This window comes from Eumetopias jubatus, unplaced genomic scaffold (genome assembly GCF_037043125.1).
Source record: "Eumetopias jubatus isolate StellerSeaLion01/CBP00866 unplaced genomic scaffold, mEumJub1_p1.0 scaffold_9, whole genome shotgun sequence".
Classification (NCBI taxonomy): domain Eukaryota; kingdom Metazoa; phylum Chordata; class Mammalia; order Carnivora; family Otariidae; genus Eumetopias; species Eumetopias jubatus.
Window position 1 is genome coordinate 115,141,965 of NW_028274815.1, and position 24,610 is coordinate 115,166,574.

The 24,610-nt window shown below is 55.7% G+C and overlaps 1 protein-coding gene across 1 annotated transcript; it reads left to right on the forward strand.

Moving 5' to 3' along the window:
* The first annotated feature begins 2,838 nt into the window (after positions 1 to 2,838).
* Positions 2,839 to 18,828, forward strand: BPIFB2 (BPI fold containing family B member 2). The gene is made up of 15 exons (XM_028118828.1): positions 2,839 to 2,947; positions 4,539 to 4,632; positions 6,028 to 6,132; positions 7,008 to 7,154; positions 8,776 to 8,836; positions 9,652 to 9,712; positions 13,720 to 13,811; positions 14,070 to 14,255; positions 14,478 to 14,531; positions 15,029 to 15,199; positions 15,777 to 15,844; positions 16,025 to 16,070; positions 16,759 to 16,822; positions 17,139 to 17,215; positions 18,787 to 18,828. Exons 1-15 carry the CDS (start codon positions 2,839 to 2,841, stop codon positions 18,826 to 18,828), a joined length of 1,377 nt encoding a protein of 458 aa, XP_027974629.1.
* The last annotated feature ends 5,782 nt before the right edge of the window (positions 18,829 to 24,610 follow it).

Genomic DNA, 24,610 nt, shown 5'->3' on the forward strand with positions numbered 1-24,610 from the left:
TGAAGGTGATGAGGCCTTAAGGCAGGCCGTGAAAGCAGCCTTTGGAAGCTGGAAAAGGCAGGGAAACGAATCCTCCCCTAGAGTTTCTAGAAAGGAACAAAGTCCTGCTGATACCTTGATTTCAGCCAAGCAACATGCATGTTGGACTTCTGACTTCCAGAAATGTAATGAGTTTGTGTTTTAAGTCACTACGTTCGTAGCAATCTGTTATAGTAGCACGAGGAAACTCATACAGTACCCCTGAGAATATTCGGTGAAGGGGAAGCCCTGAAATGCTGCCACTAGGATTGGTACGAGGGTCTTTCAGTTGTTCATTCATTCATTCAACAGATATTTACTGAGCCCGTGGTATGTTCCAGGCAGGGGCTGCAGAGGTGAACGGAACCAGCTCCTGTCCCAGGTGAGGAGGGCAAAGTGGCTGGGGGAGCGCCTTGCCTGTAGCAGGTGCTCACCCAACATGCTGGCCGCTGCTGTAGGGAGGAGGAGCTGGTGAGGATCTCCCTCCCGTGTGTCCACTGGCTGTCAGTCAATATGCCCTGCGCTGGGTACGTCGAGGAAGAGGAAGTGTTCATGCCAAGAACAAACACTGAGAGTGGCTTTGGTCAATATTTGTGCCCCTTTCCACCGAGTCTGCTGTTTGCCCCGGTGACAGTGAGGGCCAGGGAGCCAGGAGTAGGCTGTGAGGGAGTACCTGGCATATGAACGGGGCAGGGGGGCTCTGTGCTTTCAGGGGAGGGCTTACTGGGCTCTGTGGTCCCGGGCAGTGCTGTGGACCCTAGTGGGGATCCAATACAGGGTGGGCTTGGGCTCTGGGCCTGATATTGGTCCTGGTGTGGAGTCGGTGGGAGCCATGAAGGGCTCTGGAGTGGGGAAAGGTTCCAAGTCCCTTTGTGCCTATACTCCAGCTGAGCCATGCAGAGGAGTGGACAGGCTTTCCCTGCCGTTATGCTACCACTTCCCGTGCACAGTAAATGCACAAACACATACAAATTCCGCCCCCACTCATGCCAAGGAACAGTCAACTATTCACCCATAGCGTCCACACACGCACCTAAACCACACACCCACAGACACACTCCGTGTACCAAGTGCACATATGCATACTGTACACAAAACTCCCATGCCTGCACTCATGTAGGTTCATGTACACAGGCAGGTACATAAACCGAGATGCCAACATGCCCGCTTCATGTACACACTCACGCACACACATTTTCCTGTGATGCTAGTCATTAGTACCTAATGCGCATGTGTGTGCATGACTGCACACACGCAACCACATACATAGAAACACACACACCCCCTCCACACACATATACAAGCTTCTTCTTGTGCACACACAGCTCCTTGGGCGCAGACAGCCAAGGCGGAGGCTGGAGTTGGTAATGCAGAAAGAGACGATGGGCTGCATCCACTGTGAGTGAAATAGGCATTTGGAGGGAGCCTGCCATATGAAGTAGCAGGGATGGGGTCATCCACACGCCCTCTCGTCTGTTGCCCTTTGAGTCAGGGTTCAGTGTGTGAGCAGGAGCAGGGCTCAGTCAGTGACTGGAGCTAGGGCTCAGGTAACCTCCTGCTCCTCCTAAAAGGGTCATGTTTCTGAGAGAGCTGAGAGGTGCCAGGCCCCAGAGGTTAGCAAGTCAGCCCCCTGACTTGGGGCATCCATGTCCTCCTGGGCCTAGCCAGGCCTGGCTGGGATGATGAGGGGATCGCCCTCAGAGCAGTCCTCTTTCTCCTGGCCTAGGATGACCTGGAGCGGCCCATCCCAGGGCCTTGTAGCTGTTGGCAGCAGCCTGGTTACGTGGCAGCCCCACCACACACATAGGATGAAACATTTTGGCAAAGGCCATGTTTGCAGGGAAAACACTCGCAACCACAAGCAAACCTGCCCCTCCCTGGGTCCCTTCACAGCCGGCCCTGCACCTCCCGGGAGCCTCATAAAGCAGCTTCCGCACCCGCCAGGGGCTCAGGAGGCCTTGGCTGGGGCTGCGAATCCACCTGTCCCCAGAAACCACCTGAGGTAGGAGTGGCGATAGGGCTGGCACTTCTCCAGGGAGGAGCCTCGACTTCGCCATCCGTTCAATGGGAATACTACTTCCGACCGCCTTCTACATGGACAAGGGTCCATCCCCGGTCTTGTTTTGGGACTTTGGGCAAGTGCCACTTCTCTGGGCCTCCGTTGAGCCCATCTCATCAGTGGGCCCTCACGCCTGAGTCAGACACAGATCCGCCTACTGGGCTGAGCTGGGTTGGGAGGGCTTGGGAGGTCCATGCAGAGGCCTGCTTTTAGGACATCCCTCCCCTGGTACGGGAAGAGATGAGGATAGGAGCCCCTCTGGATCCTCTGCTGGCAGGTTGGAACAGTGCGGCACTAGGATGGGCTGTCACATGGGCTGAACCCCTGGCATCAGGAAACACAGCCCTGGGCCTCAGGGTGGTGGGCCTGGGCTCTCTCCTCGGGGCAGGAAGCGGCTCGCAGTCTCCCTACCAGGAACCTCACCCTCCTGCTCTGGCATGGCTTGGGTCCTACAGCCGGCCCTAGTTTGCGGTGTGGCCTTAGGCAAGGCCACGTCTTCTCTGGGTCTTGGGACCTGCTTCCAGACCAAATCTCCCTGTGGTTCCTGAGGAAGCAGTCAGGGCAGGTGATCCTTCCCAATGCAGAGATGCAGCACTGATGTGTGGGAGTCCCGGGTAGGGCTGGGATCACCATGCAGGGCTTGCGACCTCCAGGCTGGGGTGGGGTTCCAGCAGCCTGGAGGGGGCACGTTCTGGACAAGCTCTCTGATGCTTGTGCCCACCCCAGCCCACAGATCTTGGGGGGTAGTGGCCAGGACAGCGATGGCTCGGGCATGCGGGCTGGATCTGCTCTTAGCACTGCTGCTGCCTGTGGTCGGCACCTCCCTGCCGGGCACCGTGGTCAGACTCAACGAGGCCGTGCTGAGCTACGGTAAGAGACGCGCCCTGGCCTCTCCCGTGGGTGTCTGCACATGAGCATGTGCAGGGTCCCAAGTGTGTGTGCGTGTGTCTGTGACCCCAAAAGCCCCACAAGGACCTGGATTTTATCTCACGTACCGCTGTGTCCCTGGCCCCCAGACAAGGTCTGACAAGGTGCCACTCGGCAAACACTTCAAAAGTGAATGCGTGTGTGGGAGCGTAGTCATGTCCACCATGCGTGTGTGCAGGTGTCTCAGTACGTGCCTGGGTGTGTGTCTGTACAGGTGCGGCTGCACTCCCTGGGGGTATCCATGCAGGTGTGCATGGTAGGGGCGGTGTGTGCACACGCATGCTGGGCAAAGGGTCTAGCACAATACTGGAGGGAGTGCCCTGGAGCTAGATCTCTGTGGGGTACACAGTGAGAAGACCAGCCCTGCTCTGGGCCCCTCTCAGGCAAGGTCTCTATCCTATGACCACTGCCCCATCCTTCTAAGACCTGCCCCATCCCCCGAGGAAAGCACGATGAGAAAACCTAGGCCCAGGGAGGGACAAAACTTCTCCCCAGTTGCTCCCAGGATCCCACCAAAGCTGCGTCAGGGGTGAGAAATCAGAAGCCATTTCCCCCAAGACCAGACCAAACTCAGATTACGGTGTGAGACACTCAGGTCAGGCCATAGAAGAGACCTTCCGTGGCCCAGGCCACAAAACACCAAGGTAGCAGTGTCCCCGTGGCGCACACACAGCCTCCAGGACCTTGTATCCGGGCAGATAGGTAGGCGGTGAAAGGGGTCAGTAACCTGTGTTAGTCTGTGCCTGGCACATGGAGCCATTCATGGAAGCGACAGGCAGGGACATGAGGCCTGCTGCCTTCTGCTGGCCATCCTCCCTCTGCCCATCCTCTGTGAGGCTCCTTTGTCCCCAGAGCGCCATCCCAGACGCACGGGCCTGTGTTCTTGGTGGAAATCCAGCGGGAAGCCCAGGCTGCACATGCCTCTTTCTAAGTTCCCACAGGGAGCCTGAGTGAAGTTCAGGCCTCTGGACTCTTCATTTGGTGCTCCCTTCCAGCCCCATCCCCTCTCATCTTTGTTCCACTCCATGTTCAATTGTTTAATTAGTACCTCCCTCGCTCAGCAGGACAGGTGCATGAGGAGGTCCAGGGGCTTGGGAGCAGGCGCCTCAGCCAATCCAACTTCCCCTTCCCAGGTGTCTTCACCTCTCGGTAAACCGGGCACAGTGTAGCTACATCACTCAGAATCGTGCTTGGCCCAAAGGGAGACAGTCATTATTATTACCCAAATAAATAGCAACAGTAAGAGCTAACATTTACTGTGCACTGAGGCTTTACAAAGACACTACGGGACGGGTACCATCATAATCATTGCAAGTTTACAGAAGGGGAAACTGAGGCACAGAGCAGCCACATCGATAGTGAGTAACAGAGCTGGGATTGGTCCCCAGCAGTCCTCAACCTCCGTGGGCAAGGGTGACCCTTCTAGTCTCTGAGTCCTCTCTGCCCAAGATGTGGGGCGGATGGTGGTGGGTCGTGTGGTCTTGCTCTGTGGCCCCGGAGGGCAGCCTGACTTTATCCTGCTCTGGCCCCCTAGTGTCGGAAATCGGGAAAGCCCCTCTTCAGCAGGCTCTGCAGGTCACAGTCCCGTATTTCTTGGACTGGAATGGCGAGGTGCGTCAGCCCACCAGGTTAGTGCTCCCGCCTACTGGGGAAAATGCTTTAGCCTGCCTGATGAATACCCCACGCATAGGTGAGTGTTTCCCACCCTCTGGACGAGTGCTTCCCTCACCAGGTTAGATATTCCCACCCTTTAAGTGAGTGGTCACAAGATGATTGAAGAGGTGGGTCGGAGGCAGAGACATGGCGGTGGCCGGGGGTGGGGGGCTGGTGCCTCTGAATTAGTAGATTTCTGCCCCCAGGGGCCAAGACTGTAGCTCCTGGGTCCCCAGGGCTGGCAGGACCTTTGGCTACTTTCTCCAAAAATGAGACACCGAATTTAGACCCAAGTCTGAGCCTAAGCACCCCCACACCCCTGTAATGAACAGAGACTCAAAAGCAGAGGAAGATGGGGTCCATCTCAAACTCAGATCCAGGGGCCGGGCGAGTTGTCCCCAAGCATGTGGGAATAGACTCACTATTGCTGGATCTCTGGATTCCCAAGAGAAGTCATATATATATTTAAAATCTATCAAGTCTTGAATGATGGCAACTAATTAAAAAACACTGGACAAACCAGCAGCTGGGGTGGAGGTCCCCAGTACGAGGCCCTGAGGGTAGGGCTGGGGTCCTGCCCTTGAAGGATGGTGAACTGGGAACAACGCAGACACACCCGACAGTGGAGGATTCCTCAGGGTTTTAGGGTTGGCCCCACGTGGCTGTTGGCCAACAGCACCGAGTGTCCTTGTTTGCAGAAGTGGGAATACATCCAAGGTGGTTGTCGAGCGAAAAGAAGCAGGTTCTCAGTCAGCCTGTGTCCCAGAGAGAGTTGCGGAAAGATGTCCGCTAAGTGCCAACAGGGAGAGTGTTTGAGGGTGGAGGTTTGATGTGACTTTTCAAATTTATATCATTTTGTAGTGTCTGAATTCCCACCCCCAAGACCGGCATAGGGGAAAAGATGACTCATTGAGGAAAAAAAGAGAAAGTTAGTTAGAAAGTACTTAGCAGTCAGAATAGGCAGCTTTGAAGAGAATGAGTTTCCTGTCCCTGGAGGGCTACCAGCCAAAGCTGTAGACTAGAATGCTACAGAGGTGATTTCTGCCCTCTGTGCGTCCCACCTTCCAAGCTTTCCCGACCTCTGTCAGAAACTAAGATCCCTCCAAGACCCGAATAATCCTCTCCCTCAATTCCTGCCCCAGGCTGGGAATCCAGTCTGCACCCTTTCCCTGCCAGCTGGTTGTCCAACAATGGCTTGCATGCCCCCTAGGTTGGAGAACTCACTACCTCTTCCTCATTCCATGGTTCCAATAGTCAGACAGTCCCTCTTCATAACATCAACAGTGTGGATATGGCTCATAACACCCGCCCCAGAGTTGATCCCAAGGTTTAATGGGAGCCACCCTGTCACCTCCTTTCCCACCCTGCAGGATCCAGATTTCGAATGTCCATGTGCCCCAATTCAACCTGAAATTCATTGCCGATTTGGGGATACGAATGTTGGTAGCAGCCAATTTTACTTTCAAGGTCTTTCGGTGAGTGAATCTAGGACCTGGCGGGGGTGTGCAGAAAGATTTTCAGGGAAGCTCCAAGGGGCAGAGTGAAGGGAGAGGGGCTAGCAACTCCCAGGTCCTGTACTCAAGCCTGCCACTCCCTGTCCAGTGCTCTTTGCCACCCTCCCGTGCGGGCGTGAGACAGTGAGAATTTGAGACCCTGGGTCCTGCTCCACAGCCGTGTAACCAGGCAGTGGGTTCACCCCTGCAGCCCTCAGTCTCCCACTCTGAAGTGGGAGGAAACTCTGCAGCACGGCTTTGGGGGATGCAGCATACACTCCATGCTATAATTAAAATCACACCTCCCCTTTCACAGTGCAAGGCACGGAGTAGGTGCTCAGTAAATGTCGCTATTAGAATTATTTCTGTGTCCCAGTCACCTTGTATGTGTTTGATTTCCAAATGATCAGCCAGGCATTCAGAGGGATCTCTTTGATTTGAACTCATTTATGCTGACACTGCCATTGTGTGAGTGCTCACTGGGGGCCAGGCTCCAGGCAGGGCATTTTCACACGGCTGCCTCACAGAAAGCTCAGCACGGCCCTGAGGGAGAGGTGTCGTCACTCTCATGTCCATTCCACAGAAGAGGGAACTGAGGCTCAGGATGGGGGATGGGGAGTGACCGGCCCAGGGTTTCACAGGGAGAGGGCGTTGGGAGCCAGAGTTCACACCCCTCTGCTGCAATGTCTGTGACCCTGAGTGGAGTTTGGAGGGCCTTGAGCCTGCCCCCAGGGGGCCATCTCATGCTGAGTGGGGGTCCTGCCCGTGTCAAGTGGAGGGCAGGCTCAGGCCAGGGGGGTTTGCAGGGTAGGCTCTGCTGGGCAGTGCTGCCAGGGCTCAGGAACAGTGTCGCGCAGAGTCCCCGAGCCCCTGGAGCTGACGCTGCCCGTGGTCCTGCTGGCCGACGCCAACGTGGCTCAGGGCTCCATCAGGACCCCCGTGGTCAGCATCTCTGCCTGCTTCCCACTCTTCAACAACGCCGCGGTGCTTGAGGGCAGTGCCAGGTGAGTGCCTGGCAGGGGCGGGGCTGCAGGGTCCGACACCAAGGCTGTGGTGCCATTTCTTGAGCTTCCTACTCCAGCCTTCACCCGATTGCCACAAGGGGCCTGAGAGAGCCCCAGGATCACACCTGTTTTATGGCTGAGGACACTGAGGCTCAGGGAAGGGGAGGGACTTACCCAAAGTCACCCCGAGAGTGGGCAGCCAGAGGCCACGTCCCCTCTACTGCACCCCAGCCCCCCTGCAGCACATGACCATGCACGCCAGCCATTGCCGCAGTACTCAGGGAGGATGCTGGCCTGATGTGGCCACCATGGGCCTCAGGGGTTGTCCCTCCCTGCAGGGATGGGGATTCTGAGGTCCAGGGGGCTGGGACCCATCAACCTCACTGTGAGTCAGGGCTGCCTCTAAAGCTGACCGGAGCACCTGCTGTGTGCAGAGCAGGTTCAAACCCTTTACTACATGACAGTAGCCTAGCCAGGAAGGCACAAGGATCCCCTCCATCTTACAAGAGAACAAATGGAGGCACAGAACAGTTAAGTGACTTGCCTAAGTTTACACCGTGGGCAAACGGTGCGGTGGGTTCGAACCCCTATAGCCTGACTCACCTCCTGCTTGATGTCTCCCTTCCCACACGTGAGCTGGGTGGGAATTTGGGACTGGCCTCTCTCCACAGAGGGGGCTGGGCATCAGTCCATCCCTGCTTGTGTCCCGTGACCCCCCGCCACCCTCTGGAGCTGCTCACAGAAAGGAAAACCCAGAAGTTAGTGGCATTAAAAACACAGCTGCCATCCCCCCACCTCCCCTGAGATGCAGTCCGTGAGCTTGGGCTGCAGCTTGGATCGCCATTTATGAACGGATAAAGATGTGATACACACACACACACACACGCACACCACGGAAATTTACTCAGCCATGGAAAAGAATGAAATCTTAACATTTGCAACGACATGGACCGAGCTAAAGAGTGTAATGCTAAACGAAATAAGTCAGTCAGAGAAAGACAAACGCCATATGATTTCACTCATATGTCTAATGTAGGAAACAAAACACAGGAACAAAGGGGGGAAAAAGAGAGAGAGAGAGGCAAACCAAGAAACAGACTCTTCATTAACTGAAATTTAAATAAAAATTTAAAAGAAACCCCAAGGAACCATAGTTTCCTATGGATCCCTGCTCAGAAACCACTTAGACCCATCTCCCATTGTTCAGAGGGGAAACTGAGGCACAGAATGAGAAAGGGACTTTACTGGGGTGTGTCACACAGAATTGGAGCCCAAGCAGGAAGCACCCCCAGCTCATTGGGTTCAAAGCGGCCAGGAAGCCAGCTGGCCAGGAACGTGGCCAAGTCCGGCCTTTGCAGCATCTTCTCTGTCTCCCCAAAGCCTGGCCTCATCATCACGTTTTGGCCACTTCCAGACCCCAGAACCAGTGACCTCTACTTTGAGGCTCGGTTTCCTCATCTGTGGGGCACTGTGTTGGCACATGGCAAGGTGCAGAATAGGACTCACACTGGCCCCCTGGCTCGGGGGAGACACTCCTCTCTCCGACGGTGGCTTTGCCCGGAGAAACGGGCCCGAACCCGTGACCCGGAGCTCAGGAGCGCTGTCTCTCTCTCTTTCTTAGCGTGGCCCCTGGGCTGCTGGTCCCGGTGCAGAAGCACATCAAAGCTGTGCTGCGGAACAAGGTAAAAGACCAGCTGTCCTGGGACGGAGGGCCTCCTAACCTCAGAGGGCGTGTGGATGAACGGGGGATGGTAGGCATGGGAGAGATGGGGTTCTTACTCCTTTTTAAAAATTTTTAGAAAAGATTCAATTGATTTATTTGACAAAGAGAGCGAGAGAGAGCATAAGTAGGGGGAGGGGCAGAGAGAGAGGGACAAGAAGACCCTCCCCCCCTGCTGAGTGGGGAACCTGTTTTTTTTTAATAGAAGGCCCTTCGTGGGGCTTCTCCGTTCTCCCGTTCTCCCGGGAGGGCAGGGAAGGGGCTGGGGTGAGGGTCTAGGGCAGTGATGGAGAAGCCCAAATAAGGGTGAGTTCGGGGGTGGGGGTGTCGCTGGGGAGGGAGGCTCAGGCTCTTGGGCCAGCCCCAGTCCCGTGCTGGAGGGCGAGGAGGAGGCGGTGCCTTCAGGGGCCACGTGGCTTGTGAAAAAGAGACAAAACGGAAGTGGACAAGAGCACGGGCACCGGAGCCAGGTGGGGCCTGGGTTTGCACCCTGGTCCCCTCCTTCCTAGCTGGGGCACCTGGACGAGTCACCTAATCTCCCTCTGCCCCCAGTTCCACACCTGTCATGCAGAGAGTAAACCTCCCCTGTGGGCTGGCTGGGGGGTTGAGCGCACTAACATCTGTGGGGAGTTTAGAACAGTTCGGCAGAGTGAGCGCTGCGGGTGGTGGAGGAAGGGGCGGGACTCCAGGCCTCAGACTGGGACCCCAGACTCTCCCGCTCTTGCCCGGCCAGCCCCAGCGCCTTCCTCACCAGCCTTCTCCTCTGTCTTGCCACAGCTATGCCTGAGCATCTCCAACCTGGTGCAAGGCCTCAATGTCCACCTGGGCACTTTAATTGGTAAGACCTGGGAGCCCCGGGGGAAGGGGACTGGGGCCTCTGAGCCCCGCTGGGGCCCCCAAGACCCTTCAAAGATACCCCCCTAGTCACGGCTGACCTCTGGGAGATCAATCATAGGATGACTGAACTCAGGGAATTTGATGAATATTGATGAACTCAGGGAATCTCCGAATTCTAGAATGGAGTTTTTGAACGTTTAGTGTGTGCGTGCAAGTGTGCAAACATGCGTGTGTGTGGGGGGGGAGAGTACATTCAGTTTGCTGTTGTGTCCTCCCCTGCCTGGAGACTCAGAGCCCCAACCTCCCCCGGTTTTGCTCCCACCTCTCCCACAGTCTTTGGCGGACCCTCCCCCTGGCACTTTGGGGCTCAGGCCCTCACATTCCATTTCCTGCTGCACCCCTTCTCCTGGAGGTCTCACAGGCTCCCCTGACTCAGCATGTGCTCAACAGAACTCAGGCTCATCTGCTTGCAAGTGCCCTCACCCCTGCTCCCCTTCTCAGGGGCCAACCACCCACCCAGAGGCAAGCCTCCCTCTCCTCTCCATCCGCCGTCAGGCTAGTCCACCTGTGATTTTTCCCGAGGATCCTCCTGTCCAGGGAGGACGAGGAGTATACTAGGAGAAAGCCCTGTAGGCTAATCCCCTCACAAGCAGACCCTGAGACAAGATGTGGGCGTAAGTGGCTGGGATGGGGTGGGTCCTAGGGGCACGGGTGGGGAAGGGGCGCAGCAACAGGGAAGGAGGGTGTGCTCGTGAGCAGGCACTGCTGTGGGCAACTGGGGTGCACTCCCACCGAGGGGCTCTTGGAGATTGAGGGGTCCGTGCCTGCATCCTCCCCGAGGGGCAGGAGCTGGGGCATATATATATATACATCTGCCAACTCCCACCACTCATCAGTCGCCTCCCCACTGCCCCCCTTGCCTTCCTCCATGACCACAGGTGGCTCGCAGCCACCACGCATGGTCCACACAGAAGTGTGGCCACAGTGGTGGCCTAAACGAGACTTAATCAGGACTTCATCTCACCATATGAAGCTACAAGTTATGAAAGCAGGCCAGCCTCGTCTTCTTTTCAGTAGTATTCGTCAACATTAATAACGACACTGGTGATCCCCTGCCTGTCCCCAGACCGGCCAAAAATGCATCCTTTGTTGATTTGGGGGGTAATACGTGCTCGGTGAGCCCTGAGCAAAATCCAGGGTTCCCTCTGTTTCCCCACACAGCTGTTTGAAGATGCTCCTGTTTGAAGCACACCTTCTTCTATCTGATGGCTTTGCCTGGGATTCTAGCGCTTTCCCTAGGTCACCGTCACCGACTTTCTAAACTCCAGAGCTGTTGACTGTTGCCAGCTGGATTTTGCAATTGGTTGGCTTTGCTTTGAGTCAGGGGTTTACATCTAACGGTGACACAGCATGGGACAGGTGCGCGGGAGTGGGTGTGTGGGAACAGGAGCAGGGCGGCATGCTCCTGTTAGGCCAGGAGGGACGGCTTGGCAGCGTCTGTGGTGGGCTCTGTAGTGAATATTTTCGTATCAAGCTAGCTTTGGCTTTCTTGTGCAAACTTTTTTTTTAAGATTTTATTTATTTGACAGAGAGAGACACAGCGAGAGAGGGAACACAAGCAGGGGGAGTGGGAGAGGGAGAAGCAGGCTCCCCGCGGAGCAGGGAGCCCGATGCGGGGCTCGATCCCAGGACCCTGGGACCATGACCTGAGCCGAAGGCAGACGCTTAACGACTGAGCCACCCAGGTGTCCCTCTTGTGCAAACTATTAACAACAGTCCCATGAGGTGGCATCAGTATCCCTGATATAGAGATGGGGAATTAGAGGCTCTGAGTCTAAAATCCTCAGTGTGGTGCGAGAGCCACCCATGAACGGACTCATGCTGGTTTTCTCCTCCTTACGTGTCCAACCACTGCTCTGCCCAGACTTCATGGCCCGGCTCACAGTCCCCTCAGGGAACATTCCTTGATTACGCCCACTCCCCTCAGTGCCATCCCCCACCCCATGTTACCTTCATAGGAGGCACCAAGAGGGCTGGAGATAGGACTTGGAATCAAAGGACATGAAGTTAAATTTTGGCCTTCTGGCTCCATTGCTGTGTGATCTTAGGGAAGTCGCTCCATCTCTCTGAGCCTATTTCAATCCAAAAAAAAACAGGGCTCAGAATTCCTATTTCTCCCATGTGCTGCTACCAGACAGCACAAGTTAAGAGCCTGGTGGACAAGAGGCTCAATAAATGTTCATCCCTCCCTTCTTCCTCAGTGGGGTGGTCTCCATCGAGATGCCTTGTAATTGGGTTCATAGCAAAGACCAGCTCTTGCCCTTTTCTTTGAGGAATTAAAAACAATCTAGTAGAAGAAACCTAAGCATTCAGGCCTAGGGGACTGTTTACATGAGTCCTGGGTACCTACAGTGTGGGGTGAAAGGAGCCACTAAAAAGCAGAGCTTAAAGGGCCTTCTTTCAATCACATAGCAACATGCCTGGCAAAATACAGTATAATGAAAGCTAATATTTACTGTAACACTATTAGCTCCATTTGACAGATGAAGAATCTGAGGCAGTCTGCCTTGAGAACTGTGCCCTTAACTAAGCTATAATGGCCCTCTATAAAGAAAACAGAGAAGGACCCGAAGCGACACCTGGCTTTGCTGCAGCTTTACTGAGGAAGGGACAGATGGGGGGCCGTTTGTCTCTGCAGAAGAAAATACTGAAAAAAAAAATAAATTTGAGATTCTGGGCTATATTTTTTTTCCATCCTCCAAAAAATGTCTATATGTCCACAGTGAATATGCATTATTTTAAAATTTTTCATGTTTTTATTCACTTTAAAAACACAGAGTAATTTATTCTTTTTAGGGTCCTATTCTCTGAGTCACAGTTGTGTGACCACCACCAAACTCGAGATACAGGACATCTTGTCAGCCCCTCAAATCCCTCTGAGCTGCCCCCCTCCTGCTACCACCCCAATCTTTGAGGGCCACGGAGCTGTAGAAATGGAATCATACTATATTGCTTTTATGATCACAAGAAATTTCCAAAACATCAGAGGAAATACAATTAAATCCAGAAGAGACATTAGAAAATCCGGCAGAAATCTGATGGACACACACACACACACACACACACACACACACCCCTTGGTCGTTCAGAGCCTTTGAGGACCCATTGCTAAAAGCTGGGCTTTCCTGAGAGTGGGGTTGAGCCTCCCCACCTGCCATGCTGGCTAGCCTAGCTGTGTCCAGAAATGCGGTTCCCACAAGTGACTCACCCTTTGCAACCTCCCCAATCAGAATATTCTGAGCTTTGGGAGAAACTTGCCCTATAGGAACTGGACTCTCCTCTGTGCATCCCTGAAAGGCTCCCTGAGGGTGTCTTGGGAGCCCCTGCTCTGTGCTCCCACACTGCATGGCCCCAGGGGTGCATGCCTTTTGAGTTTCTGCAGGAGGTTGTGTGATTAGGTGGAGAGAGAACATAGCTTTAGAGTCAGACAGATCAGATATACAATCCTGGGCACAACTGAACATAGCAAGCTGCGTGCGTGTGTGTGTGCGTGCGCGTGCCCATGCGTGTGTAAAATGGGCTCCTAATCTTACAGGATTGTGGTGATGATTGAATGGGACAATGTAAGTCAAATGTCTGGACCTGGATAAATGTGACCTCCGGTCTTTTTCTGTGGTTCCCTCTTGCTTTTTTCAGGGGGAGTGTGACCCTTTTCCTTCCTTCTAATTCGAGGTCTCTCGCCTTCCACTGATTAGGAAAGCAGAAACCCAGACTCTTAGAACTGTGTCTAAACGAAGAGTCAGTAGGCCACGAGTGGCTGAATCTTGGTTGTGTGTGTTTTGCACCTGAAGTTCACGTGCTCAGAGACCTTTTTTCTTCCCTTTTCTGTTCCTTGGCCTGGGTCTGGCTAGCTAAAGTTGTCAGATAATTGAGTTTTCTGGATAGATGAGGCATTGGTGGGTAAGGCTAAGTATACCATCTTTTCTTCTTCATCCTGCTTTTATTTAGGCCTCAACCCTGTAGGTCCGGAGTCCCAGATTCGCTACTCTATGATTAACGTGCCCAGCATCACTAAGGACTACATTTCCTTGGATATCAGTGTAAGTGCTGCCTTGTCAGCCCAGAGCTGTGGGCTTGTTGCCTCTGGAGCCCTCAGGGTCCTGGGACATTCCTAGAGGAGCAGGGGTATTGAAGGCAGAGGAGCTGGCATGGCATTTAGAGGCAGGCACGGGTGTGAGGCTGAACGTCGCGTGGCATGTTGGGTGGGTGGCATCTGAGAGCCCAGGGTCTGGGATGGAGCCTCCACCCTCCTGAGGCCCTGCTGCTTTTCTCCCTCTCACCACCCACCAACCCCGTAGGCCGTTCTCTTCCTCCTGGGCAAGCCCATCGTCCTGCCCGTGGAGGCCTCCCACTTTGTGCTGCCAGCTCACGTGGGTGCCGAGGGTGCCATGGCAACCGTGGGCCTCTCCCAGGACCTGTTTGACTCTGCCCTCCTGCTGCTGCAGAAGGCGGGTGCCCTCAACCTGGACATCACAGGGCATCTGGTGAGGGTCGGACCTGCTGCCCCAAGCACGGGGGAGAAGCGTGCCCTGCGGCCCAGCCTGGGGAGACCCTGCCGAAGCCAGACCATGGGTGGGGCCACCCAAGCTTTGGGGCCGCGGGGTGACTGTTGGGAAGGTGAAGAGGGGGCCGAGGGGAGTCAAGAGGCAGTGGGGCTTGAGGAGTGGCTGCCCTAAAGCCTGTCGGGACATGGGGGCTAATTTCAGAAGTCAGAGGACAACCTGCTGAACACCTCCATGCTGGGCCAGCTCATCCCTGAGGTTGGTGACATTTTTGGTCAGAGACCTGGGCCTGGGTGGGAGGTTCTCTGGCTCCACTGGCCCGGATCTGTCCCCTGTGGGCTTCAGCGTGTGTCCTTACCGCTGCACCTGCTCCACCTCAGGGTCAGAGATTATGCTATTACCCTCCTTCTATGCCTTTGTCCAAGTGCAGCCCTCTGCCTGGAGGGCCTTTTCTGCTTCCTTTTCTCTTGTTCATCTTCAAGACCAAGCCCAGGGGTTGCCTCCTGGGGGAGCATCCAACCCCTAGTCTGGTCCAGGAGCCTCCTTGAGCTCTCCCGTCCCTCCTGGCACAGATCACACAGGCTGCGCCCGACTTCATGCCTACCACCCCTTTCGGGCTGGGCGTCCCCGAGGGCAGGAGCACGGGCCTGGGGGGATGCACCTCGGTGGCCTCGTCTGAGGCATGATGGGTGGAGAGCCCACCCAGCCTTTGCCCCCAGGTGCCCTCCTCCCTCTCTCCCTCTCCACTCTCCCAGGTGGCCCGCCAGTTCCCCAAGCCCATGCCTGTGGCACTCAAGGTGCGGCTGGGTGCCACACCTGTGGCCACGCTTCGTACCAACAATGCCACAATTCAGCTGCAGCCCTTCGTGGAGGTCCAGGCTGTGGCCTCCAACTCGGCTTTCCAGTCCCTCTTCTCCTTTGATGTGGTGAGTGAGGTGGGCTGGTGGGGCTGGCTGGGAGGGCGGCGACTCCAAAGAGCTCCCTTCCTGCCCCACATTCCTCACTTGCTCTGCTCTGTCCATACTGGTCTCCTTGCTGTTCCTTCTCTATGCCATGACATTCCTGCCACAGGCCCTTTGCACGTGCTGTTGGACACTGTGCCTAGGACGCTCTTCCCCTAGTTTTTGGCATGGCTAGCTTCCCCTCATCTTCCAGGTCTCAGCTTAAATGTTGCAGCCTTTTTCAGGGCAGCCTTCTTGGACCACCCTGAGAAAGATGGTCCCCATCAGCCCTCTCCATGCTACTACTCTGCCTTCCTGGCCCCGGCTACAAAGACCCTATGTGGTTACCTTGGTCATTGTTCACCTCCTCCCCTGGCCCGTGAGGGTTCCCAAGGGCAGAGACCTGGTCTGTCTCGTTCACACTGTGCTGTGTGCAGGGCCTGGCATGCACAGGTGCTCCACGAACACCTGAATCAGCCAGGAAGTGGCTGGGAGCCGGTGGCCACCTGAAGGCTCTTATGTGGCTCTGTGTTCTTTGACCTTGCTCTCCCTTCGTGCCCAGGTCGTGAACCTGAACCTCCAGCTCTCCATGTCCAAGGTGAAGCTTCAGGGGACCACCTCTGTGCTGGGGTAAGCAAGGCCTCCTGGATTCAGCAGCCTCAGTGTGTTCCTCTGTGCAATGGGCCTGCAACCACTTCTCGCAACGCCACCCGTCACAGTGTCAGTCAGAGGAGCCTGGGAGGCTGCACGCGTGGTATGGAGGGAGGGGGCACCTAGGCCCCAGCCCTAAGCCTCCTGCTTCCCTTTCAGGGATATCCAGCTCACCGTGGCCTCCTCCAATGTGGGCTTCATCAATGTGAGTGTGGGGCCGGGGTCTCCGGGGACCCCCTCACTGGGTAAGGCAGGCCTTGAACCCATGTCCTGGCACACCATGTCCCTGTGTACCACCGTGACCAAGCTTCCGCCCAGGGTACTTGATGACAGTGGTCGGTCAGGGGGCCCACCCGTCACACAGGCTGTCTGTCTGCCAGTCAGCCGGTCAGTCAGCTTTGGTGCTTCAGTGGGGTGGGTCAGCTAGCCAGCCTGTCACTGCCTGGTGGGTGATGGCCGGCCAGTCCAAGAATCGCGGAGTCCACTGGTAAATCCGCCAAGCCAGCGTCAGGCAGTGCTGGCTGCTCCTTTGGCCACGTCCTTAGCCACCAAGCAGCCCTTCGTTGGCTGGCCTGTCAGTCAGTATGGCCCGTCAGTCCATCCGCCGTCAGTCCATCATCCATCGGTCAGCACCGGCAAGGTGGCCAGCCACCTGTCGGCCACGCGGTGTCAGGCAATCCGGTGCCGGGCTGAGGCTCCTCTGAGAAGGCTGACCCGGGCCCAGGGGTAGCTGGACTCTGCTTGAGGCAGGACAGGGATGACCTGTGCCTCTGCTTTTTGCGTGTGTGTCTGTATCTGTCTGTGTGTTCACGTGTGGCCCATCTGTCCCACTCTCCCGGCCCCTGCCCGGAGCGGGCCAAGGGTCCCCCATCTCCCTGACTACACGGCTGCAGGCAAATCAAGTGCGCCCGCTCATGGACACCCTGTTTCAGAAGCCCCTGCTTGATCACCTCGATGGTGAGCCCTGCCCTCCACGCCGGTGGGCCTCCGTGACCCCCTCCTTGACCCACCTCTGGTCGACGCTCCCTCCCGGCGCCTTTGCCACCTCCCGGGCTCAGAGGGGAAGAGGGTGGGAGTTTTTCAGGTTTTTTTCCTGCCTAAGCCTCAGTTTTCCCTTCTGTAGAGTGAGTATAATAATAACGGCTCCCACTCCCTGGCTGTCTGGGGGGCTCAGTGTCACAATGCACGTGAGGACCTCAGCACAGGGCTGGCTCCCGGCGGTGCTCCGTTCCGACCTCCCAGCTGAGCTTGGTTTCTCTTTCCCCTCCTGCAGCTCTCTTGGGCATGGGGATCGCCCTCCCCAACGTGGTCAACCTCCACTATGTCAACCCTGAGGTCTTTGTCTACGAGGTGAGAGCCTTTGGGTGTGACTACCTGGACTTCTGCCACCGTTGGGGGAAGGCTGGGCTCAGCAGGGCAGGGCTCCCTCTCACCCTACCTCCCTGCCAGTACCAAGAGTAGAGTCGCAGGCTCAGCCAGGCCTGGGGGTGTCCCCTGTTCCTGCCAAGACCATGCCATGAATCGTTAGCAGTAGTGAGATGGAAAATTTAGGATGTCCGGAGACACTGGTGCAAAGGTCTCACCCACCCTTTAGTCCTCGTCAGATATCATGCCAGGCCACATTGGGGGGCTTCAGTTGTCCCATGATCTGTGCCCTGGGGTGGGCACGGCCTTCGGTGTCTGGGAACGATGACAGAGGAGTTTCTTCCAGCTTTGTACGTGAACCCCTGCAGGCTGGATGGGGGAAGGGGCGCTTCCCAGTGAGATGAGAAATTGTGGGCCCAGGGTGAAGTTCAGTTACCACTGTCCAGGGTGAGACCCTACAACTTCTTTCTGTTTCACCTGGGATAAAAAATGATAATATTTTTTCCATTCACTCAACAAGACATGCGTAGGACAGAAAGCTTAGCCAAGGTCCCTCAAGCCCAACATCTGCATGTTATTCAGATCCCCTGAGAGGGACCTACTGATGTTTCTCTGGGGATGATGCCCTGGTTGCTTAAGAACTATGGTCCCAAGGCACCTGGGTGGTCCACGCTCCACCCTGCAAAAAAGGAACCATTGGCACATGTTGGAGCCTGGACTGTTAGTGGGAATTTCCCCAAGACTGTCTGGAACAGGCACGGTCAGTGGCTGACCCAGCCTGGTACCCAGAGATCCAGCCAACTGGGTCCAAACCCAAAGGTCCCCAGACCAGCACTGTCCAAAACAATGTTCTGTGAGGATGGAAGTCTGCACTGTCCAACACAGTAGCCATGGTCAGCCGCTGGGCCTGGGTGGCTGTTGGGCACTTGAAATGTGGCTAGTGCAACTATGAAGCTGAATTGTAAATTTTATTTCATTTTAATTGGCTTAAATTTAATAATGGCTACTGTATTGGACCATGAGCTACGCATGGGCAGGGACTGGGTCTGCCTTGTTCCTAGCATGGGGCCCAGGGCTTGGCTTAGAGCCAAAGCTCAGTGAAGATTTGTTGAATGAATGAACGAATGAATGAATGATCAGCAGGCCCTGAGCATGTTTCTGCAGTGCGGTGTAGAGAGCAGAGGATATATGGGAGGTTCCTGGCTCTGTTGGGGAGACCTCCACCCGGAGAAGATCCATGGTGTTTGGACTCCCGGTCCTAACCCAGTGCTGGTCCCAACCGCATGCCCAAGCGCACATCAAGCCCCAGGCCCACGCCGGGGGCTCTGCCCACGTGCTTTGGCTGCATCCTCCCTGTAGGCTTGCAGGGAGGGTGCTGTTCCCACTCCCAAGGGGCAGCAGGAAATTGAGGCCCAGAGAGGCAAAGGACTGTCCTCAGGACATACCCACCAAGAGTGGCAGACCATGAGCTCAAAGCCAGGCTGATGGGGCAGCTGGGGGTCCTATTGGTCCGCGTGTGGCCTCTGACCCGGCCCATGGTTTTCTGTGCCCTCCAGGGCTACGTCGTGATATCCAGCGGACTCTCATACCAGCACTGAAGTGGGACCATCAGGAGAGCTAAAAGGGGCCAGCTCCCTGCTTCAGGGACTCTCTTGCTTCAAGCCACTTGGGAAACTGAGGCAGAGCCACATGCAAGCTGGATGATCCAGCCAGGCTGTTTAGTCTTCACTGAGTGCCTGAGCTCCCCTCCCTCCCCTCGAATCCTTTCCCTGCCCCCTTCCCTCCCCTCCTGTTCCCTTCCTCCCCCTTCCCTCCCCCTCCTTGTGATGCGAGCAGCAGGCCGCTCCTCCAGGCTGTACCAACCTGTCCCCTCTCGCATTAAACATTTTCTCTTGAGCCGCAACTTCCAGCCAGGCCTGGTGAACTCTGCGCAAACCTGAGGCTAGTTGCCTGCATCCAGTTCTTGGGCCCTGCTTGTCCCTGGAGCCACCAAAGCCACCTGGCAGAAGAAGAGGATGTGACCAGATCTCTGTTGACCAGATCTGTTAACCTTCCTCACTGCGTTGCCCAGGGAAGCTCAGATTTTGAAAGGGGACCTTGGAGGGCAGCAGGATGGCTGTGAGTTACCAATACCGCAGTGGCACTTGACACACTATGTCCTCAGCTGGTGGCGTCTCCCCTCTACAGTGTCACACCCCACCTTGTTCCTAGAACCTCAGAGGAACCTTACAAGTCAGGCAGGCAGGCCTGTGGGGCTCCATTTGGCAGAGGTGAGGACCGAGGGCCAGCCAGGAGAGAAATGTGCCGGGTCTCAGAGCCGGATGCGGCAACAGATGCCTAGGGCTGCGCCCTTCCTGCGCTCCAGGAATGAGATGTCCAGGTCCCTCTTCTACTCACCAGCACCCCATCTGGGGCTTGTCCTTGGGTCACAAGCCTCAGGTAACAGGGAGTACGCTGCCTTCTCGGACAGCGTCTCTGCCTTGGGCTTACTCGGACCACGGGCAAGTGTCTATAGGAAGGAGGGGGCCTGCCTACTGGGCCCGTGGCCTCACAAGCAAGTCTCAGTCCTTTGCCTCTGAACACTCTCTGAACTCTGAGGGTCATGCACAACAAGATGGCCTAAGGAAGACCAAGGGATGCGAACCCTGGCGAGCCAAAGCCGTGTGATTTTCTTCCCTTGATAAGCTAAGCTCTTAGCCAGACAGAGTGTTCCTTCCTGCCTAGATATACAGGATTCACGTTCTGTTTATGTTTCTCTGGGGGTAAAAGGTGCCTTACTTCCCACCCTCAGCCTTTGGTACAGTGTGACACTAGCCTCTCTCCGTCTAAGGGTTATGGGTTCACCCTGAAGTCTCAGTGTGACAGGCTGAGAGGCCTGGAGCGAACCCAGAGTCTGGGTGGTTGGTGGGAGGGCGGGGGGGGGTGTGAGCAGCTCTGAGGGCCCAGCTGTAATGTCCAACCTTGTGATTGTATTCAGGACAGCAGGATTTTTATTTCATTTGGTTGCTTAGTTCATTCATTCATTAATCCTACTTTTATTGGTACTTAATATAGGCTTAGCCTGAGGCTAGGTGATTTGGAATATGAAAAAAACAAAAATTTTAAGATACAGAGCCAGCCAGGAGAGAAAGGTAATAACTTAGGACCAGACTGTGAGCTCAGGATCCAGGATCCATCTAGTAAGTGGTCAATCCAGGGGTCCAAACACCCACAGCTGAGAAGGGTTAACATCGCACTCACTCTGAAGGGAATGCACTGAATTCCCTCATTTATCATAGGATGAGAGGGCAAGAATGCATTCAGAGAAAGGGACAGTCACGGCTCTGAACACATGGGGCGGAGAAGGCAAGGCCCGCCTCCCGTCAGGTCTGGCCCCTTCACAGATTACCCCCCTCCGCGCCCCCCCTCCCTGCCCATCCCCATGCACGCACACCTTGCACACTTGCTCTCTAAGTCTTAGCCCTTGCTCTTTCTGCCCCAGAAAACCTTAACCTGGATCGGGTTGCCCCTGTCAACAAGCTCCAAAGCGGACTCCACTGGCCACACCCACACCCCTCTGTCCCGGTGACTCTGATGTCCTTCACTTTCAGACCACGGATGTTGGTATCTGTGGTTTCCCTCATGGAGCTCAGCACATGGCAAGTGCACATAAATGTGTGCTTAGTGAGCTGCTCACACGTGTAAATGTTAGCCCAGGCTTGCCCCAGTCCCCAGCCCCAGGAAGCCACGTGGAGACCCATTCCCATGGGTAGGTGTGGGAGTCACCTTTGTTGGGTCCCCACAGCGTCTGCAGGGAAGGAGAAAGATGGCATTGAGCTTCAGGACTGGCCCTGTCTTCAGTGTCAGAGAGGTAGGGGGAGGAAAGGGGTTAGGAGGGCTCCCTGGAGGAAGCAGCAACAGCGGGTCCCGGAGGATGGCTGAATTTGCAGCGCTGGTGGGGTGGGTGTTGTCGGGACCAGACAGGCAATGCTGGGCTGTGGGGAAGGGAGGTCAGGCCATCAGGCAGGAGCCCTCTTGGGTGTGCTTTGGCAAGTCTTGGCTTGGACTCTGGAGTCCCTTAGATCCAGACTCAGCTCCTGGTTGTGCCATAACTTGTTGTATGACCTTGACCCAGTGACTTGACCTTGAGCCTCAGTTTCTCTACCTGTAAAATGGAGAAAATTGTCAAAGTGTTCATCTCATAGGGTAGTCCTAAGGTTTAAATGCTCTAGTGCAGGTCCAACACTTAGCTCGAGGCCGGGCTCCGGTCACAGGCACAGTAAATGTGCCCCCGTGTTGCTATTATCACCAGCAGAATGCTAGCTGGGTCAGAGTGCTCACAGTAGGTCCAGCCACAAGCATGCTGGACCAGTCCTCCCCTGGGAACCCTGAAGCTGTATGGTGACCCAAGGCCCCAGGAAAGACTGTTTCCTTACAGTAATTTTATTTTTAGGGAGCTTGCCTCCCCTCTGGCCATTAGAGCTTGGTTATGACCAACTGACTTAGAGCTTAGGGCAATAGGGGATGGGGTGAATGTCCTTTTCCCTCTCACAAAGCCTATTGTTATTCTCCTCCCTCATGACAGAGAGGATGAAACAGCATTTCAAGGTCACATAGCTTGCGAGAGCAGTGGCCGGCACGGTGCCCCGAGCTCTGAATCTAGGCCAGGGGGTTTCTCCAGCCTCCCCACCATGTCCTTCCTGCGCCCCTCCTTTCCCCACAGTACCCAGGACGGCCCTGGGCGGAGGCAGGGAGAGCCGGCTGACTTGAGGCACACTGGGGGAGATTTGCACTCGGGAGGAGGAGGTGAGGTTTGTCTGTCCCTCTGTCTGTCAGGGGCGGTTCAGCAGGGATAAAACGATGCTATCTTCCGACTGGCTCCTCCAGCTCAGGGCTCAGATCAGGATAGAGACTGGCTGGACCGACCTAGGACCTTCTCTCATCCTGTCCCAACCTGGCTTCATTCCCACTGACCTCAGGCAGGCCCTTAGCCCTCTGGCCTCAGGGGCCCCAGGGTGCATCAGGCACAGTGGCTTCCTCCATCTTCCAGAGCGCTGGGCTCCCTGTGGGGTGGAGGAGGAAACCGCAGTCCTCTAGCAGCCCCCCGGGACTTCCCATCACCCCAGCCAGGCCTCCTAAGGCATTGTGGAAAGCACATTAGAGGCTGGACAAGCCCGAGTTCCAGCCCCAGCTCCGTGACCGGCTTGAGTGTGGCCCTGGGATCACCCTGCCCTCATTGTCCCGGATTGAGACCTTGAGAGAAGCTCACCTGCTATCTACCAGCTCCTGGCATTTCCACCAGGAGGGCCCTCTGAGGATTCCCCATGGGGCTGTTAGCCCCTGGTGCCCAGTGTGCATCTCAGGCAGCCCAGCAATGTCTGCCAGGCCTCTGCACTTGCCGGCACCGGCCTGAAACACCTCAGCCCTGGGCATCAGCTCCAACACCCTCTGCTCCAGGAATCTTCGGCTCTAACGTCAACCCCTTGCTTCCCTTCCTGTCCTGTCCCCTCTGGTTCAGTGGCTTCCACTACTCTTACCTCCCCAGGAATGACCTGGCTCTGTGACTGTTGATTTGTGGCACATCCATCTCCCCCTGGAGGCTCCAGGAGGAACCCCAACAGCCTTGTTCAATGCAGCACCCCTAGTGCCCTGCGCAGGCCCGGCACACAGTAGGTTCTCCATGAATGTGGAAGAAACAGAGGAGTGCCAACTACGTGTCCAACCTGGTGGGAGGTGCTGCGTGCAGGGGAGGGGGCAGTGTGAGCCCGGGGGCCGGCTAAGGCGACCGCATCCTCCCCGCCCCAGCGCCCACCCTCATGCAGCGCCCAGGCTCCCCAGCCACCTCCTCCTCTGTGTTATTGACATTGGAACAGACTGAAGCATCACGTGAGCATCGGGGCTCTGCTCTTTGGGCCTCTAGATAATTATCTGGGCCTTATTAAACCCTTAATTACCCAAACAGCTAATCAGGTTCCTGAATATAAGGACTTTCTCGTCCCAGGGTTCGGAGGCACAGGTCAGTCATCTGCAGGACATCCCTGGGCTCAGCAAGGTAAGGACAGTCCCCATGCATGGAACTTCTCCAAATAGTGTCTTCTCCAGCCCTGTCATTTTACAGATGAGAGCACTGAGGCCCAGAGAGGAGAAGGGACTTGCCTGAGATCACACAGCAAGTGAGTGGCAGGGTCAGGGCTTGGATCTATGTCCCGACCCCTGCCTAGTGCCCCCTGCCTGATAGGAAGCCACTGAAATCTTCAGATGCTGCAGGACTTAGGCAAGATGAAGGAGACAGAAGATCTGAGGGGCCTCCTTGGGCTCCATCTGAGGCTGAGGGAAGACCATGGAGGTCCTGCTTTGCAGGAGCTCAGAGCTGAGCTGGGGCAACCGGGGCAGGGAGTGGGCATCTAAGCATTTGCCAGGCAGAGAGAGGGAGGAAGGGACTTCAGGTAGAGGAAAACATGTGAGCAAAGGATGGGGTGGGGACAGCAGGAGACACTCATCTTGGGTGGGATGGATTAAGAATACAGTCAAGTTTAAGCTGTGATCTTTGAGACTGGGGGTAGTTGGGGATTGAGGGAGGCTTCCTGGTGAAAGAGGCAGAGGCTGAAATTAGGCCTTGAGGGATGAGCAGGCTGTGGATGGGGGGGCATTCTAAGAAGGAGGAACAGTCTAGGCAAAGGACAAGCAAAGCCAGAAACAAAACCTGGCATTGACTGTCCCAGAAACACTCACACGACCCTGTTACCCCAAGCTGCTTATCCCCCGAGTAGCCCTTTTTTTTAAAGATTTTCTTTACTTTTTTAAAGATTTTATTTATTTATTTGAGAGGGAATGAGAGATAGAGAGCACGAGAGGGAAGAGGGTCAGAGGGAGAAGCAGACTCCCTGCCGAGCAGGGGGCCCGATGCGGGACTCGATCCCGGGACTCCAGGATCATGACCTGAGCCGAAGGCAGTCGCCCAACCAACTGAGCCACCCAGGAGCCCCTAGATTTTCTTTATTTATTTGAGAGGGAGAAATCATGCATGAGAGAGAGCACAAGTGGAAGAGAGGGACAGAGGGAGAGGGAGAAGCAGACACCCCTCTGAGAAGAGAGTCCGATGCGGGACTCGATGTGAAACTCAATCCCAGGACCCTGGGATCATGACCCGAGCTGAAGGCAGATGCTTAACTGACTGAACCACCCAGGCATCCCCTACCAGAGTAGCCCTAATACCTGGCAATACCTCTGGCCTGGGCATGGGGAGACTGAGGTGGTGCTCTCTTGGGGCTGGGAGATAGGGCTGGAGCCAGAGGTGACCTTCACCAAGCCCCTCCCAGCTCTGTCACCCTGACACTGAACTTCACAGTACCTCTGGGGATTTTCAAAGAGGCTTGGCATTGGGCATGCATGTACCCCACA

Bases quoted from the DNA above. Each gene is read 5' to 3' on its own strand.
- BPIFB2 (XM_028118828.1), top strand. From the start codon at position 2,839: ATGGCTCGGGCATGCGGGCTGGATCTGCTCTTAGCACTGCTGCTGCCT. The intron at 8,837-9,651 runs GTAAAAGACCAG...GTCTTGCCACAG, and splicing joins AAGCTGTGCTGCGGAACAAG to CTATGCCTGAGCATCTCCAA. The intron at 16,071-16,758 runs GTGAGTGTGGGG...ACACGGCTGCAG, and splicing joins CCAATGTGGGCTTCATCAAT to GCAAATCAAGTGCGCCCGCT.